This window comes from Odocoileus virginianus, chromosome 33, assembly GCF_023699985.2.
Source record: "Odocoileus virginianus isolate 20LAN1187 ecotype Illinois chromosome 33, Ovbor_1.2, whole genome shotgun sequence".
Classification (NCBI taxonomy): Eukaryota; Metazoa; Chordata; class Mammalia; order Artiodactyla; family Cervidae; genus Odocoileus; species Odocoileus virginianus.
The window spans coordinates 13872151-13887963 of record NC_069706.1 but is presented as its reverse complement, the minus strand read 5'-3'; the positions used below and the strand labels follow the sequence as shown (position 1 = coordinate 13887963).

Genomic DNA, 15813 nt, shown 5'->3' with positions numbered 1-15813 from the left:
TGTGTGATTTGCTATCACTAGTATGAAAGTAAATAAAATAGATGTAGCAATTTAAGTACATTTATTGTATACAGTCAATGTTATGCTGATATACATGCAGGCTCTTTCCGTAAATACACAGAAGAAATTGGTATGGACAAGGAAGCTGGGTGATGGGGGCCTGTGGAGGCAGACAGGTGCTTCTAACCTGGGGATATTTTGATCATCATAACTGGGGAGATGGGGGGAAGAGGTACCACTTGGCATCTGAAGTGGGGAAAGGCCAAGGATGCTGCTCAACATCCTACAGTGTACAGAACAACTCCCCACAAAGAAACAATGAATTATCCAGTTGCAAATGTCAGCAGCGCTGGAGTTGAGAAGCTCAGCTGCAGACTCTTTGGAACAGCTTTAACTATTCACCACACGAATCCATTACTTTCTGTTTTTAAAATAAAATGCATCATATATACAGTAAGGACTATTTAACAGTTGTATTTAATGCATAGAGACTATTGAACAGTTGAGCCTCCAGAAGATGGCTCAGACAGTAAAGAATCTGCCTTTGATGCAGGAGATGTAGGTTCAATCCCTGGGTCGGGAAGATCCCCTGAAGAAGGAAATGGCAACCCACTCTAGCATTCTTGCCTGGAGAATCCCATGGACAGAGGAGCCTGGCAGGATCGAACAGTCGGAAGAAAATAAGAACAACCCCTGTTAACTACCATGCAGTATTGTATTTTTTACTTTTATCAAAACAAAGAGAGTCATAAGGACCTGGAGAAGGCTGGGGAGACTGGAGTGTGAAAAGAATGCGACAGCAGACCCTTCCAGCCTGGAATGTGGGCGAGTTTGAGTCGGAAGGGATCCCAGGGAACACACAGTCCCAGAACAGCTAAGCGACGCTGCTGCTTGGGCCAACTCCAGTCCACTGGCAGTGTTCATTCACCCGAGGACTGTTTGAACATAATTCAGTGGGAGGGAGCACCATGACTGTCCAGGGGTGTTGGCTGAGGCAAGGGGCCTGCAGAGGGCAAGGACGCACGCACGTCCCTGGGGCCTAACCGCTTCATCAAAGTCAAGTCAAGCCAAACGCTCATGGTCAGATGTGTCCCACTCTTTGCAACCCCATGGACTGTGCCTTGCCAGTCTCCTCTGTCCATGGGATTTCCTAGGCAAGAACACTGGAGTAGGTTGCCATTTCCTCCTCCATGGGATCTTCCTAGCCTAGGGATCCAACATGTGTCTCCTGCATTGCAGGCAGATTCTTTACCACTGAGCCACCAGGGAAGCTCCAACCCCTTCCTCTCTTCTGCTCAAAGATCCAGAGGCAGGGAGGTAAAATGACCGGCTACAGGTCACTCCATGAGCTGGCAGGAGAATTCAGCAGGGGTCCTGACACTCAGAATAACATTCCACTCCTCTAAGCCAGGACTCAGCTGGCTATGTCTCTGCCCATGAACTTAGGATGGATTTTACATTTTTAAATGATCTTAAAAAACCCCAAATTTTTTAATGATCCAAAAAAACATTTCATGACACGTAGAAGAGTATACAAAATTCAAATTTCAGTGTCTATGCAGTAATTTTTATAGGATCACAGCCATATCCATTCATTCTGTCTTATCCATACCTACCTTTTTTTTTTTTTTTTTTTTTTAATTTTTGGCCACACCCCAAGGCACATGGGAATCTCAGTTCTCTGACCAGGGATTAAACCTGTGCCCTCTGCTTTGGAAGGAGAAGTCTTCACCCCTGGACCACCGGTCAAGTCCCATCCATAGCCACTCTCACACTACACTAGCAGAGATGAGCAGCTGCCACAGAGATCACACAGCCAAGGACACCTAAATTATTCACTGGGTGGTCCTATACAGAAAACTGTGATCATTCCTCCTTTTTACCCATGTTTTTCAAACTTTAATGTGCATACAAATCCCCTGGTGGGGCAATTGCTAAAATTTAGATCTGTCTTAGCTTGGCCTGGGGTGAGGCCTGAGAGTCTGTATTTCTAATAAGCAACCTGGTGATGCCGATGCTACTGGTCTATGGGCCCCACTGCTGAGGACAAAGCGTGGACCCCAGGCCCACAGCAGCAGCAGCCCCTGGGAACATGTTAGAAATGTGAATACTCAGGGCCTTCCTAGACAGACTGGATCTGAAACTGAGTGGGGCCCAGCGAGCATGCCTTTAACAAGGCCGGCAGGTGAGCGTGAGGCCTACACAAGCTGAGGCATCACTGATTTCCACCACGTTGCCTTGTGTGTGGGTTAAGAATCTAGGAGACATCAAGCTGAGCCTAACACGACCCAGTCTCCAAATGAATATACTTTGATAAACATCAAAAAAAAGCAGGAGCTTCCTTAAATATTCCACCTGCAACTCTACTGTGATGAAGCACATGGTAGCCTATTAGAAAATTCTGTTTCTTATTTATGAAAATTGTGGTTTTGGTCATAGGAACTTCCCATAAGAATACGTATTTGCCAAGCTAACTAAGAAGTAACACTCACTACTAGCACAACATTTTTTAAAAAGAATGACATAATTAATAATACAAAGACAGAAAGAAAAAAGAAGCATGGAGGGACGGGGCATGATCTGAAGTCATTCTTAACCATGTTTAACTGTCCACTGGGCTTCCAGTCCCTCTCTATATGGTTCTCTGGTTTGCGGCCAGGTTGGGAAAACAGTAACTCACACTCTCGTCTTTAAACTTTTCAAGGATGGCCAGCTAGGAACAGACCCATTACAGTAACCCAAGACGTGTGTATCAGAACATTCAGTGACAGCAAAGAACAAGGAGCAGCCTAAAAGGCCAGCCATGGGAGATGGGTTAAGTCCACTATGGCACACCCATGCTCCGGACAAGAATACATCGTTCAAACAGATGAAGCAGATCTGAATGCATGAACTGAGCGGTTATATACTAAATTCAAAGGTCCAGAATACCATGTGAGTATGACTCCTTTTGAATATATTATAAATATTTCAAAAATATCTACACACATCAACGTTTTTTCCCTAAAAAGATATACAAAACTGTCATTTTGGAGGAAAGGGATAGATGGAAGGATAATATACTTTTATTACTTTTTATTTCATAACTTTTCATATGAATTATTTTTTTTCAATGAATGAAAAGTATTTGTTGGCCACTTATTATGCACTGGTTCTGGCACTAGGATACAGAAGTGAACAGAAAAAAATCTGTGCCCTCCTGAAGCTGACATTCTAGTGGAGAAAGACAATTCATGAAATAGTAAGTGACTTTTAGCGTGTATCTGGTATGGCCACTTCAAATGTGGTCCACAAGTCACTGCCAACCCTCCATGTGTGACCAGATGCCCACAGATAAGGAACTGACACCATCAAGTGGCTCAAATAAGGCACAAAGCAAGCAGTTTAGTTCTGCTGACTTTGTTTCTTAGGCAGACTTCCTCGATGAAGGATGCAGAGAGCAGAGGCTTACATTCCAGCACAAACTTCTCCGCTCATGGTGAACCTGAAACAGTTCCTAACTGGCTACTCCGGGCAGCCCTGGGCTGGGAGCTATCAAGTGCTGTGAATAAAACAAAGGGCAGAGCAGGGGTGGTACTTTTAAAAAGAGTGGTCGGAGAAGACTGTGCTGAAATAGCGACTTCCGAAAAATAGTTAGGCAACGACGACGCGATAAATCGTCTGACCGTGTGGGCCAGGAGAAATCCGGCTTCACTCACCAGGAAAGGGGTGCAGACCCAGGTGAAGGTCCCCACGGCGGCCAGGTAGGCAGATTTCTTCAGCACCTTCAGCTCTTCCTGCCGGATGGCCAGCACCTTGTCTTTGAATGCCAGCTCCCAGGCGTAAAGCTTCAGCACTTTGATCCCATTGAGAATTTCGTTCATCAGCTTGATCCGATTGTCCTTGCTCTTCATGTGGGCCACCTTGGAAGAGAGAAGCGGTCAACACCTCATGGGGGTGGGGGGGACAGTGTTGGCCGCTCACTTCTGGCCCTGGCACCAGACCAACAACTCCATCTGTTCAGAATGGGCCTTCCTGAGGGTGGGAAAGCGGTGAACAATCCCTGTAAACCATGACGCTGGACCCTGAGAGCCCTCCAAAGGATTCATTTTTCATGGCAAAAAATTGCTTTGAATCACGTTAGATTTGACATTGTTAGCAAAACCTCTTAAATTTAGAAGAGAGGCAAGAAAAACTGTACACCCTTTCGGGGAGGAAGGGGCACATGCCTTACTCTGCTGATCCAAATATGAGAGATGATATTTTTTCCCCCTCCATTTTCTTATTTTCTTTACTGCTTATCAGCCAGTACATCGTTGTTACAACACTGAAGTGTTTCTGTACCAGTCGGCACTGGTTCTGACCACTGGGTACCTGTGCTACAGAGTTGTCAAATATTTTTGATATCACCTAGCCTTTTCCTTAAGCCAGACACTTTTCTAAGCTTTTCATGGGCATTTAGTCCTGCTCACAAGAGCCCTATCATTAAGTGCTATGTCACTCCTGGGTCACAGAACAGGACAGGTTAAGCAACACGTGGTCAAGGCCAGAGATTGAAACTGTTTGGGAGGTGGGCCATTCAAGGGAAGAAGATGAAAGGCCATAATCACCCCCCTACCCCCCCAAACCTCATCCCACCAGGCCCACGTTCTGGAACCTGTCTCTCCTATAGCATCATCAGGGCAGCCAAGCTCTCTCATTTGAAATTCCACGGGCACATCATAAATAGCCATCAATGGAGGAGCAAAAAAAAAAAAAAGAACTCCGGCCCATCTCTGTTATGGACCATTAGACATGAGCTCCAGAGAATGCAGTCAGACCACATGGCATGCCACAGGAAGATGCCCAAGGCATGGCATCAAACGACAAAATCATGCTGCCAAAAGGGCCTGCGTGTGTTAAAATATATATGGTGATAGCACCGCAACGCACACACTTATACACGCCCAGCCTAACTACACAGTGAGTCTGATCTCTACATAAACACACAGAAAGTTCTACAAGATTTGCTTCGGTGTGTTCACTGTGGTTGAGAGGACACGGAACGGGACAGGCCCTACACTTCTGTATAATTTGAACTTTTTAAATATAAGGAGAAGACATTCACTCTGTTACTTGACTATTTCAAAACTTAAAAACTACTAAGTAGCTCTGAAAGTTAAGAAGTTGAGCACTGTGACCAGCATGAGGTAAGGGGGGAAAAAAGCAAGGGGTGGTTTTTGCTCAGCCCTGGACAGTGCACACCCGCATAAAGGAATAGAACCGTGGGAAATGAGGAATCTCCCAGACGTCCACAGATGCAGCTTCAGACACTGGCCCACGAGGTCTATTTCAGGAGCTCTCAACCTTGGCGGCCCCAATGGGAAGCTTTAAAAACCCCTGATGCCCAGGACCCACCCATTATCAGGTGACTCAGAATTCCCGGAATGGGGCGTGGGGACCAGCATTTATGAAAGCGCCCCAGAGGATTCCCACAGGCAGGCAAGGCTGAGGTCCCCACGGCCTGTGCAGAAGGAAGGCAGCCAACACTTCATTGGAAAGGCTTCAGGCAGGGGCCCGGCTTGGAGCCCCAAGGAGACACCCCCCTACCTGGTAGGTCTTGGTCTTCATGGCCATCACAGCATTGAGGGGAACCATGAGGATCATCACGGCCACCCCTGCCAGGACGGAGGGGCCCAGGTTCTACGAGAGGAACGAGAACAAAGCCTCACCACAGGCCCTCCCCAGGCTGAGCCACCCCATGCAGCTGTTCCACTTTTCAGATTTATCCCGGAGCATCCCTCGGGGCCCCACAAACTCCATAAGAATATTAAGGCCACGGTCCTTTATCTGAAACCCTTGAGACCCCAGGTTGGAGTTTTTGTTGTTGTTGTTGCTGTTATTTATTTTTAATCGAAGGATAATTGCTTTACAGTACTGTATTGGTTTCTACCAACAGGGTGGGTTTTGCAAATGAGAACTGAAGGATTTCAGAAAGGTAACGGGATGTGAAACAGAAAATAGTGAATACGCCCACCTGATGGTCTGTCTTGTTCAAAGGCCCCTGGCTGGGGTCTGGGTGCTTGGGTTTGGGAAGGGCTCCCAAAATTGTCAGAACTGATATAAGACTGACTCACTGTGCCTAAACTGTACAAACAATGTGGCTTCTGCCGATTAAGTCTCCTTCCCCTTGGAAGTCTGGAAGTTTGATCTGTGCCGGGTAGAGGCTGCTGGTGTGATCAGACCCCAATAAAAATCCTGGACTCGGGGGGTCTCTCCCAAGCTTCCCTGGCTGATAATGTTTCACACATGTTGTCACAATCGTCCAAACTGGGGAATTAAGTACCTCTTGTGTGACTCGAGGGTGAGAGGACTCCTGGAAGCTTGTCCCTGGTTCCCCTCTAACCTTTGTGAATCTTGCTGTAACCCTAGCAAATCATGAACCTGCTGGAGTCCTGGGACCCCCTGACATAGGTGGATATGCCTATATATTGCACCCCACCAGACCCTGGCACAGCATTCCATAAGCAAATGCAGTGCTTTTTTTCAGTAGCAAATGGGAAAATTCCCACTGAGAGGGATAATCAAGATGATAAATCACACATCTGTTCAGGTCAGGTCTTGCCACTAAATGAGTTAAGAAACACTTTTGGTTTTTAGAGCTTTTTGATACAAGGACTTGTAGATAAGAAGCTACAGACTGTTCTATAGTCCCATTTGCAGATTAAGGAAACTGCACCTCAGAAAGGTTAAGAGATCATGACTGAGGCAAGATACTGATTGACATTTTTCAACTTGCAAGTTACACACATTAGAAGAGACAGCCTGAGGAGTCTGCCCAGTGTATATGCACTGAGTTGAGACAGATGGCCGGAACTACAGTGTAAGCATATTAGTCCCTTACAAGGAGTCACCCTTGGGTGTTCCAGCCCTAGTTACCAAAAAGCTGCGCTACTGCTCCAAGCTACTGCTCTACTATCTGTTTGCCAACAAAAATCTGTCTAGTCAAAGCTATGGTTTTTCTAGTAGTCATGTATGGATGTGAGAGTAGGACCATAAAGAAGGCTGAGTGCCAAAGAATTGATGATTTCAAACTATGTTGCTGGAGAAGACTCTTCAGAGTCACCTGGACAGCAAGGAGATAAAACCAGACAATTCTAAAGGAAATCAACCCTGAATATTCATTGGAAGACTGATGCTGAAGCTTAAGCTCCAATACTTTGTTCACCTGATGCAGAGAGGCAATGCATTGGAAAGATCCTGATGCTGGGAAAGATTGAAGGCAGGAGGAGAAGGGGATGACAGAGAATGAGATGGTTGGATGACATCAATGACTCAATGCACATGAGTTTGAGCAAGCTCTGGGAGATGGTGAAGGACAGGGGAGCCAGGCGTGCCGCAGTCCATGGGGTCACAGAATTGGACACGACTGAGCAACTGAACAACAGCTGCTCCAAATGTCTTCTGTGATGGAGCTCTGCTCAGTGAAGATTAATCCACCTCTAAGAATGAAGGTGATCTCTACCAACGATCTGAAGCATTCAGAATCAACTCTGAAAGCAAATCATAGTAACTAAAAGACACAGGACACATCTCTGTACCATGTACTGCTCAGGGCACACTACCTGCAGCAATTCATTCAACTGTCCTGACCTCAATCACTGCAGTGATGTTGCCTGACTGTCAACAGTTTACAGATGAGGACATCAAGACGTCGTGACATTAAGCCATAAGAGCTGCAAGAGGCAGGATCTGAACCAGGGCAGCCCTATTTCAGAGCCATCTTGTTGCCTGTTATCCTATGTTCTTGAAGCTTGATTTTGGTCTAAAGCAGCGGTTCCCAACCAGCGAGGCATATTCCCCCAAGGACATCTGAAAACGTCTGGAGACCTTTTCACAAGTGGTGGTGGGAGTGTGGGGATGAAGAGGTGGTATGTGACTGGTATCTCTGGGGGAGAGGCTAGGGATGCAGCTAAACATAGTACAATACACACATTAGCCCCCAACAATGAAGAATTATCCTGCCTCATATGTCAATAACACTTTCAGCAACTCTCATTTAAAATAAAGCCATTTTCTTAGTGGTTCACAAATCAACCCTGAAGGCAATTCTAAAAGGACTGTTCCAGGACAGCACTTTCTGGGGAAGTAGATGCCCTAAGACACCTGCCTGATGAAGAAGTCCATGAAGTGGACTGGTATGTGGAAGTGGTATTTATCACAGTCTTAAAGTCTGGGATAGTCTGGAAGTCCTTTTCATCAGTAGGGAGGAAAGGGAATTCCTGGTGGAAGGAAAGGCATATGCAAAGGCCCAGAGGTAGAAAGAGTAAGGCATGGATCAGGCTATGAGCATCTTTGCTCATCATCTTCATATTTGGGGAACTGCCCTTCCCCATGTGGAAGGGCTGTCAATCACACCCCTTTCACAATGAGAGAGAGCACGTGACCCAGGCTGGCCAATCGGAGAATGCTATTTCACCCTGATTTTTTTAAAGAATGTGAATGGGACTGTGCTGGGCCACAGTGCTCCCTGGGAGTCTGACTGCGACAAAAAGGAAAGGAGTATCTTCTCTTTTGCCTGGCACCAACACCTGTGAAGATGATATAAACCCAAAGCTATGGAAGCCGTGTGAAGAAATCCCATTGAGAATGAAGTCAACTCAGAGAAACACCAAGCTAAGAAATGATGAGGGCATGAGATTGTGTCCTTACAGCACTGCCTGAACTCCCAGATCCATCCATACCTGAAGCCAATCCCCAAGATTCTTCAGTTACCCACACCCATAAAATTCCCTTATTTGCTTATGTTGCTCTAAAATGCACTTCTACCCCCTGCAACCAAAAGACCAACATAATCTAGGACTCATGAGTAAATGAGTTTGCTGAGTGTTTGGGAAGACTCAGAGGAAGACATACAATGGATACGTTACAGGGTGGTTAACTACACACACTGTCAAGAAGAGACACGTGCAAATAAATACCATGCTACCTGAGAGAACATGACCCAACAACTGAAGAAAGGAACAAAATATCCAGGAGTTGGCTGACAGGCCAGAAAATAAAATGTGCATGGTGGCAAGAAATGCCAGCAAGCAGTTTATGTGGCAGCCTGGATGAGGGGGACGAGTTGGGGGGAGAATGGATACATGTACATGTATGGCTGAGTCCCTTTGCTATTACCTGAAACTATCACAACTTTGCTCATCAGCTATACCCCAATACAAAATAAAAGTTTTTTGTTTTTTGTTTTTTTTTTTTTTTTTTTAAGAAATGCCAGTGAGCTACGGAGATTCTTATCCCTGGCACCCCCTCCCTCGCCCCCCGCTGCCCACACATGGAGGTCCCTCCCCACGCGCCACGGATATGACATCAAACACACACCAGCCACAGGAGGTAGAGGGCAAGGATGACTTGCAGAGGGGCTGACCAGATCATGTTAATGTACGTGGCCAGGTCCATGAACCTCTGGGCGTCCACGGACATGAGGTTGACGATCTCCCCGACCGTGGAGGTCTTTCTGGCCGCATTGGTGATCACCAGGGCCTGCGGGACGAAGAAGAGGGAGAGGGTGGGTGTGGCGGGGGACAGCCAGGGCCCCCGTCCAGGCCCACGTGGAGGAAGGAGACAGCGCACCAGCGGAGAGGTCGCTGCTTTCTCCTCCCCGGGTGGCTTATCTGCCTCCCCAGCCAGTGTGTCTCATCAAAAGGCCCCTCTCTTATCGACAGCACCCACTGTCTCCCCCCATCCTGAGCCCTTCAGTACAGAAGGGACCTCAGAGGTTGCCTAAACCCAGGCTTCATGCACTTGAGTGTGTACGTGTACACACACCCCCCCCCAGGGAGTCTGTTATAATGCAATTTCTGACTCAGTAAGCCTGGAGGGGGACTACCCATTGCTAACAAGCCCCCAGGAGATGCTGACACTGCTGGTCCCCACTTCACCCTGAAGGACCAAGGTCTCAGCCAGGGTTTCTCATTCGTGACACTACTGACACCTGAGGTCAGATGGTTCTCTGGGGGGCTGTCCTGAGCACTGCAGGACGTTTAGCAACATCCCTGGTCTCCACCCACTAGATACACGCCAACCCTCCCCCACCCCCCACCCCCAGTTATGACAACCAGACATTGCCAACATGTCCTGGAGGGATAAAGCCACCCTGGTTCCTGATGGCTTCATGTGGTCACCTGGGGAGTTTTACAAATACTGATGCCAGGCCCCCCAAACTCCTGACAGAGATTCTGACTTGATTTGGGTGCAGCCCGATCCTTGGAAGTTTCTGAAGCTCTCTGGGTGAGTCTAACATGCAGACAGGGCTAAGAGTCAACGATCAAATCCATCTTTCCCCACCAGTTGCCCAAAAGTCTCTTCCTAACCTGTGGGGCCCAGAAGCTAAGAAATGAAGGGACCGAGGAGGTAATTCAGTTCCCTTAAGGCTGTCCGTGCTGAGGGTCTCTCACCCAGGGAAGGTACCATCTTCTTGGTTCAGATGGAGAGTCAGAACATGCTCACACACAGAATATTAACAGTAGGCGAGGATTTGAACCTGGATCGTCCCAAATCAAGAAATGCAATTACCTGCAGCAGACCAGGCAGGGGGCTCCTGGGCGCCCCCCAACCCCACCCCAGACAAGCCTCTGGGAGTAGCTCTGCTAAGCTATCAAGCCTGATGGTCACCGCCTGCTAACCCACAGACATTCAGGCCACCTTCATGCCATTGCTCTGCAAGCTGGGCCTGAGAGGCGACCCAGCCAAGCCCTCCCGACCCCTGTGGGTTCCACGGTGGGCCGCCCCCCACCTTCCGGTACACGGCCCCAATGACAGCCGTCTTGATGCGCATGCCGCTGACGAAGCAGATGTGGAAGTACTGATGCAGCACCAGGGTCTGCAGGCAGGCGCTGATGAACAGCAGCGCCGTGTAGAAGTAACCCTGCCAGTCCGGGGCCTTCTTGTCGTTCACGAAGTTGATGAGCAACCTGCGGGGCAGCAAGGACAGAACCCGGCGTGAGAGACCTTACAACGCGTGTCCACGCAGTGGGTAAGCCCTCTGGTGTCAGCAGGTGACGCTCTCCCGAGCCAGCCCAGTGAGTCGGGCACTCTCGCTTTGGTTTCACAGATGGGAAGCCCAACCCACACGGGGCTGCCCGTGCAGGGGTGAAGCCCTCACACTGACCGCTCCACCTCATCACCCAAGAGGGACCCAAAAGGGAGCACAGGGCGGAGAGAAGAAGGGAAAGAGAACAAACGCGTGGCCCTAAAGAGAGAGAGAGAAGCAGAGATGGAGAGAGGGAGGGAGGTAAACAGAGGTAAACCTCCCTTCCTATTTCAGCTAGCAGCTTTCTCACAATCTGAAACTTCCCTTGAAGGAAAGTTAAGGTGGCTCAGAATAGCCTGGAGTTAAAATTCTCCTCCGGGTCCACCCCCCATTCTATGCAAAACAAAGAACTCTCACACCCACCATTCTATGCAAAACAAAGAACTCTCACACCCGAAGGAAAAAATGCACAGTAAGGTTGATTAATTCCTTGCCCAGCAAGAGATAACTAATCCGAACAACCTTGGAGAATAGGCCCCTTAAGACAGTAGATTTCCACAGACATGCCTACATATCCTTACTCTTTTCTTGGGTTAGTGCAGCAGCTCCCTAATCTGACTGCTGCCCCTTCTCGCCTCATTAAAGGTGATCTGTTCTTGTAAAGTGCCGGTCTCGTTGTTTTACCGAACCTCGCCTTCTCTAACTCCCTTACCCTGCATCCCTGCTGTTGACTTCCCAAGATAAGCCTCCGTCTTCTCCCTTCTGGCTTCAGGGGAGCCTGGTAGGTTTCTGTTTCTTATAACCATTGTGGTTTAACAGGACTTTACGATGGCTTCTTAAAGCAAAGCACCAGGCAAAGCGGGTGAGGATGGGGAGACTTGGCTCTGAGCCCAGGGAACCCTGAGCGTGTGACCCCAAGGGAGGGTGAGGGGTGTCGCAAGTAGAAGGTCAAGGACGCAAAGGACTGCCCGGCTGAGGATGGGGGGGGCGGGGCTTACTTTAAGATCTCTGGGCCGGCAAACATCATCAGGTCGTGCACAGCCTTGAACAAGAAGCTCATGAGGAAGTAGGGCCCGAAGGTCTTGTATAACACCTTGAACAGGGACGGGTCCCGCTCCTTCTGGGGCGACTTGACAATCAGAGCCTCGGCCTCCTCGTTCACATCCACCTTGGAGCTCCCTTTGGGCTTGGCGGGGTCCTTGGAGGAGTACACGATCTTCACCGGCTGCCTGGAACACAAGGAGTGAGGAGCGGCTCTGGGGTCTGCCAGACCCTCAGCCCACCAGAGGGGAGGAGGCCGAAGAAGCCCACCCCCAGGGAGGCCTGGCCCTCCAGGCCTGCAGAGAAGCAGCTGAGCATGGCGGTGACGACCACAGACTCAGGGCCCCGGCCAGCTGTGTGACTTTAGGCAAGTGTCAACCTCTCTAGCTCTCAAGTTTCCTCATCTGTACAATGTGGAAAAGTAGGACCTGCTTCCCGGAGCTTTTGTGAAAATTAAATGACTTACTTGAGAAGGGCACAGAAGAATGCCAGTCTCAAAGTAACCTACAGAATCTATGCAATCTCTATCAGAATCCAAGCTCTTTGTACAAATGGACAAGCTAATCCTAAAATTCATATGGAAACTCCAGGGATCAAAAAGAGTCAAAACAATTTAAACAAGAAAAGCAGAGTTGGAGGATTTACAGTTTTCAATTTCAAAACTTAGTTCAGTTCAGTTGCTCAGTTGTGTCTGACTCTTTGCGACCCCATGGACTGCAGCACACCAGGCCTCCCTGTCCATCACCAACTCCCAGAGTTTAAACTTCGGTAAAAACTTACTATGGGACAACCATAATCAAGACAGGCATGTTGCTGTTGTTTAGTCGCTAAGTTACGTCCGACTGTTTTGTGACCCCAAGGACTGTAACCCACCAGGCTCCTCTATCCATTAGATTTCCCAGGCAAGAATATTGGAGTGGGTTGCCATTTCCTTCTCAGGGGATCTTCCCAACCCAGGGATCAAACCTACATCTCCTGCATTGCAAGTGGATTCTTTACCGTCTTAGTCTCCAGGGAAACCCCAGAGATAGGCATGAGGATGGGCATAAACAGAAATCAATGCAACCCAATTCAAAATCCAGTAATAAACTCAATTGCTTTTTGACAAAGTTGTGAAGACCATTCAATGGGAAAGGAATAGTTTTTTCAACAAATGGTGTTGAAAAACTAGATAGCTACAGGCAAAGCAATGAAGTTGGACCCTTACTTCACACCGTATACAAAAGTTAATTCAAAATGGATGAAAGACTTCACATAGAACTAAAACCGTAAAATTCTTAGAGGGCAACAAGGGGGAAAATCTTTATGACCTTGGACTTAGCAATGGATACTTAAATACAACGCCAAAAGGACAAGCAACAAGAGAAAAAATAAATTGAACTTCATCAAAACCAAAAACTTTTGAGCTTCAAAAGACACTACCAAGAAAGTGACAAGACAACCCATGGAATAGGAGGAAATATTTGCCAGTCAAAAATCTGATAAAGGACTTGTATTGATAAGCAGAGGAAATAAAAGAACTCTTATAAGCCAGTAAGAAAAAAGACAACCCAATTTTAAAAGGTGCAAAGAAGACATGTGAATGGCATAAGCACATGAAATGTTGCTTAACTTCTTTACCTCATCAGGGAAATGCAAACCAACACCAGGAAGAAATACTGCTTCACACCCACTAGGGTGGCTATCATCAAAAAGTCAGATAACAAGGTTTCAGGGATGTTGAGAAATCAGAACTCTCCTACACACCCCTGTGAAGTCCCCTCCCACTCAGAACAGGATATTGGAGAAATGACTTCACAACTTTGTCACCTGCAACATTAGGTTGCAGAAAACATCATGGCTTCTGTCCTGCCCTGCCGTGAATCACTCACTCTGAGCAAAGCCAACCACGAGATCATGAGGACACTCAACCAGCCTTCGGGAGAAGCCCCCATGGTGAGACCCTGCCAACAGCCAGCACAGTCACGCCCACCATGTGCAACATGGAAGAAGATCTGTGCCCCCAGCCAAGCCTTCAGATGACTACAGCCATGACAGACCCTGAGCCGGAACCACCGAGCCAGACCCATCCCAGATCCCTGACCCAGAGACATGGTGTGAGACAGTAAATGTTCATTCTCCTTAAGCCTGCTATGTTTTGGGGTGACCTCTTATGTAGCAATAGGTTCAGTTTCCCTCTCCCACAAAATGCAGTCAAAGTGACACCCTCAAATGGCCAAACATGAGCTCCAGCCTTGAAATATGCACACAAACTTCCTCCCCACACAATCGTAATATTCACAATTGACAGAATTTGTCCACAGCAGGAGCTCACTGAACAGTGCTTGATCACAGGGGACTGTTGCCTCTTCCATCCAAGCCACATCTAACAATCTGGACCTGCTGAAACGCCCTCCTGGAGACCACAGCCTCCCAATCTGCCTTGGTTCCCTCCCCCATCCCTATTCCAAACCATGGCACTGGTCGGTACATGCACGCATGCTAAGAAACTTCAGTCGTGTCTGACTCTTTGCGATCCTGTGGACCACAGCCCGCCAGGATCCACTGTCCATGGGGATTCTCCAGGCAAGAACACTGGAGTGGGTTGCCAACCCCTCCTCCAGTGGATCTTTCTGACCCAGGGATTAAACCTGCGTCTCTTACATCTCCTGCATTGGAAGGCAAGTTCTTTACCACTGGCGCCAGTTGGGAAGTGGTAAGAGACCTGGGCACTGGTCTGGGCTCTGTCAAATCCGGATCCTTCCCTTCGATGCTCCGACCCCAAGAAAGGACCAGAAACATGGGAATCATCCCTGATCCCCTTTCCTCCATGCTCCCAGGTCCAATCAGGTATGTGTCATGTACATCCCACTCCTGGGATGTGTGTGCAGTCATCCATCCACACTATCCATCACCACGGCCTCTGACCCACACAAGTGACCATCGCCGGGGCCCCCTCCCCGCTCCCCCCATTTCCTTCCACCCTTGTTCCCTGACAACCAAGCCCCTGCATGCAGCCAATGGGATCCTCCTAAAGCGCTTCATTCCCCAACCTCGGCTCCACTGCTGGCCTCCCAATGCGTCGGACTCAAATGTAAACTCGGGGTGAAGTTGTAGGACTGCCTGTGGCTGCTGTGATCAGTGAATACAAACGAGTGGTTTGAAATAACACGAACCTCACACCTCCTAGCTGCAGAGGTCAGAGTCTAAGCTGGCCCTCAGGCTCCAGGGAAGACTCTGTTCCCACCTCTCCCAGCGTCGAAAGACGCCTACACACCTGGGCATGGGGTGCCTGCCTCCTTGTCCCAGCCAGCAGCTCAGCTCTTTCCCTCTGACCTCCTGTCTCCTCCCTATAAGGACCTTCATGATGATTACATCAGGCGCACCCCCATCAGGCCTATTTCAGAATCCTGAACTTAATCACATGTGCAAAGAGACTCTGCCAGGTCTGCAGGTGGCACAGTGGTAAGGAAGCTGCCTGCCAACACAGGAGACACCAGAGACTCAGGTTTGATCCCTGGAAGATCCCCTGGAGGAGGGAATGACAACCTGCTCCAGGATTCTTGCCCGAGAAATCCCATGGACAGAGGAGTCCTGCGGGCTACAGTCCATGGGGTCACACAGAGTTGGACATGGCTGAGCACGCCCTAAGCTGAGCTCTGCCACGTAACATACATAGAGGTTCTGGAGATCAGGATGTGGATTTTTTTTTTGGGTGGAGGGGACATTCTACCAACCACAGAGGATTATTGCTACTTCTCGGGTTGTCAGGGAAAGCTCTTTCCCCGCTCACGTCACTGACT

The 15813-nt window shown here is 48.5% G+C and overlaps 1 protein-coding gene across 2 annotated transcripts in view; it reads right to left on the bottom strand.

Moving 5' to 3' along the window:
- The window catches only part of ABCC1 (ATP binding cassette subfamily C member 1 (ABCC1 blood group)), a 145156-nt gene that overhangs the window by 55465 nt on the left and 73878 nt on the right, over positions 1–15813 (bottom strand). For both annotated transcript variants that reach the window (XM_070460911.1, XM_070460913.1), the window contains exons 8-12: positions 11989–12219; positions 10754–10931; positions 9340–9501; positions 5569–5661; positions 3699–3902 (exon numbers count right to left, since the gene is read on the bottom strand). In XM_070460911.1, the coding sequence (XP_070317012.1) occupies positions 3699–3902; positions 5569–5661; positions 9340–9501; positions 10754–10931; positions 11989–12219 (868 nt within the window). The remainder of the gene's footprint in view (positions 1–3698; positions 3903–5568; positions 5662–9339; positions 9502–10753; positions 10932–11988; positions 12220–15813) is intronic.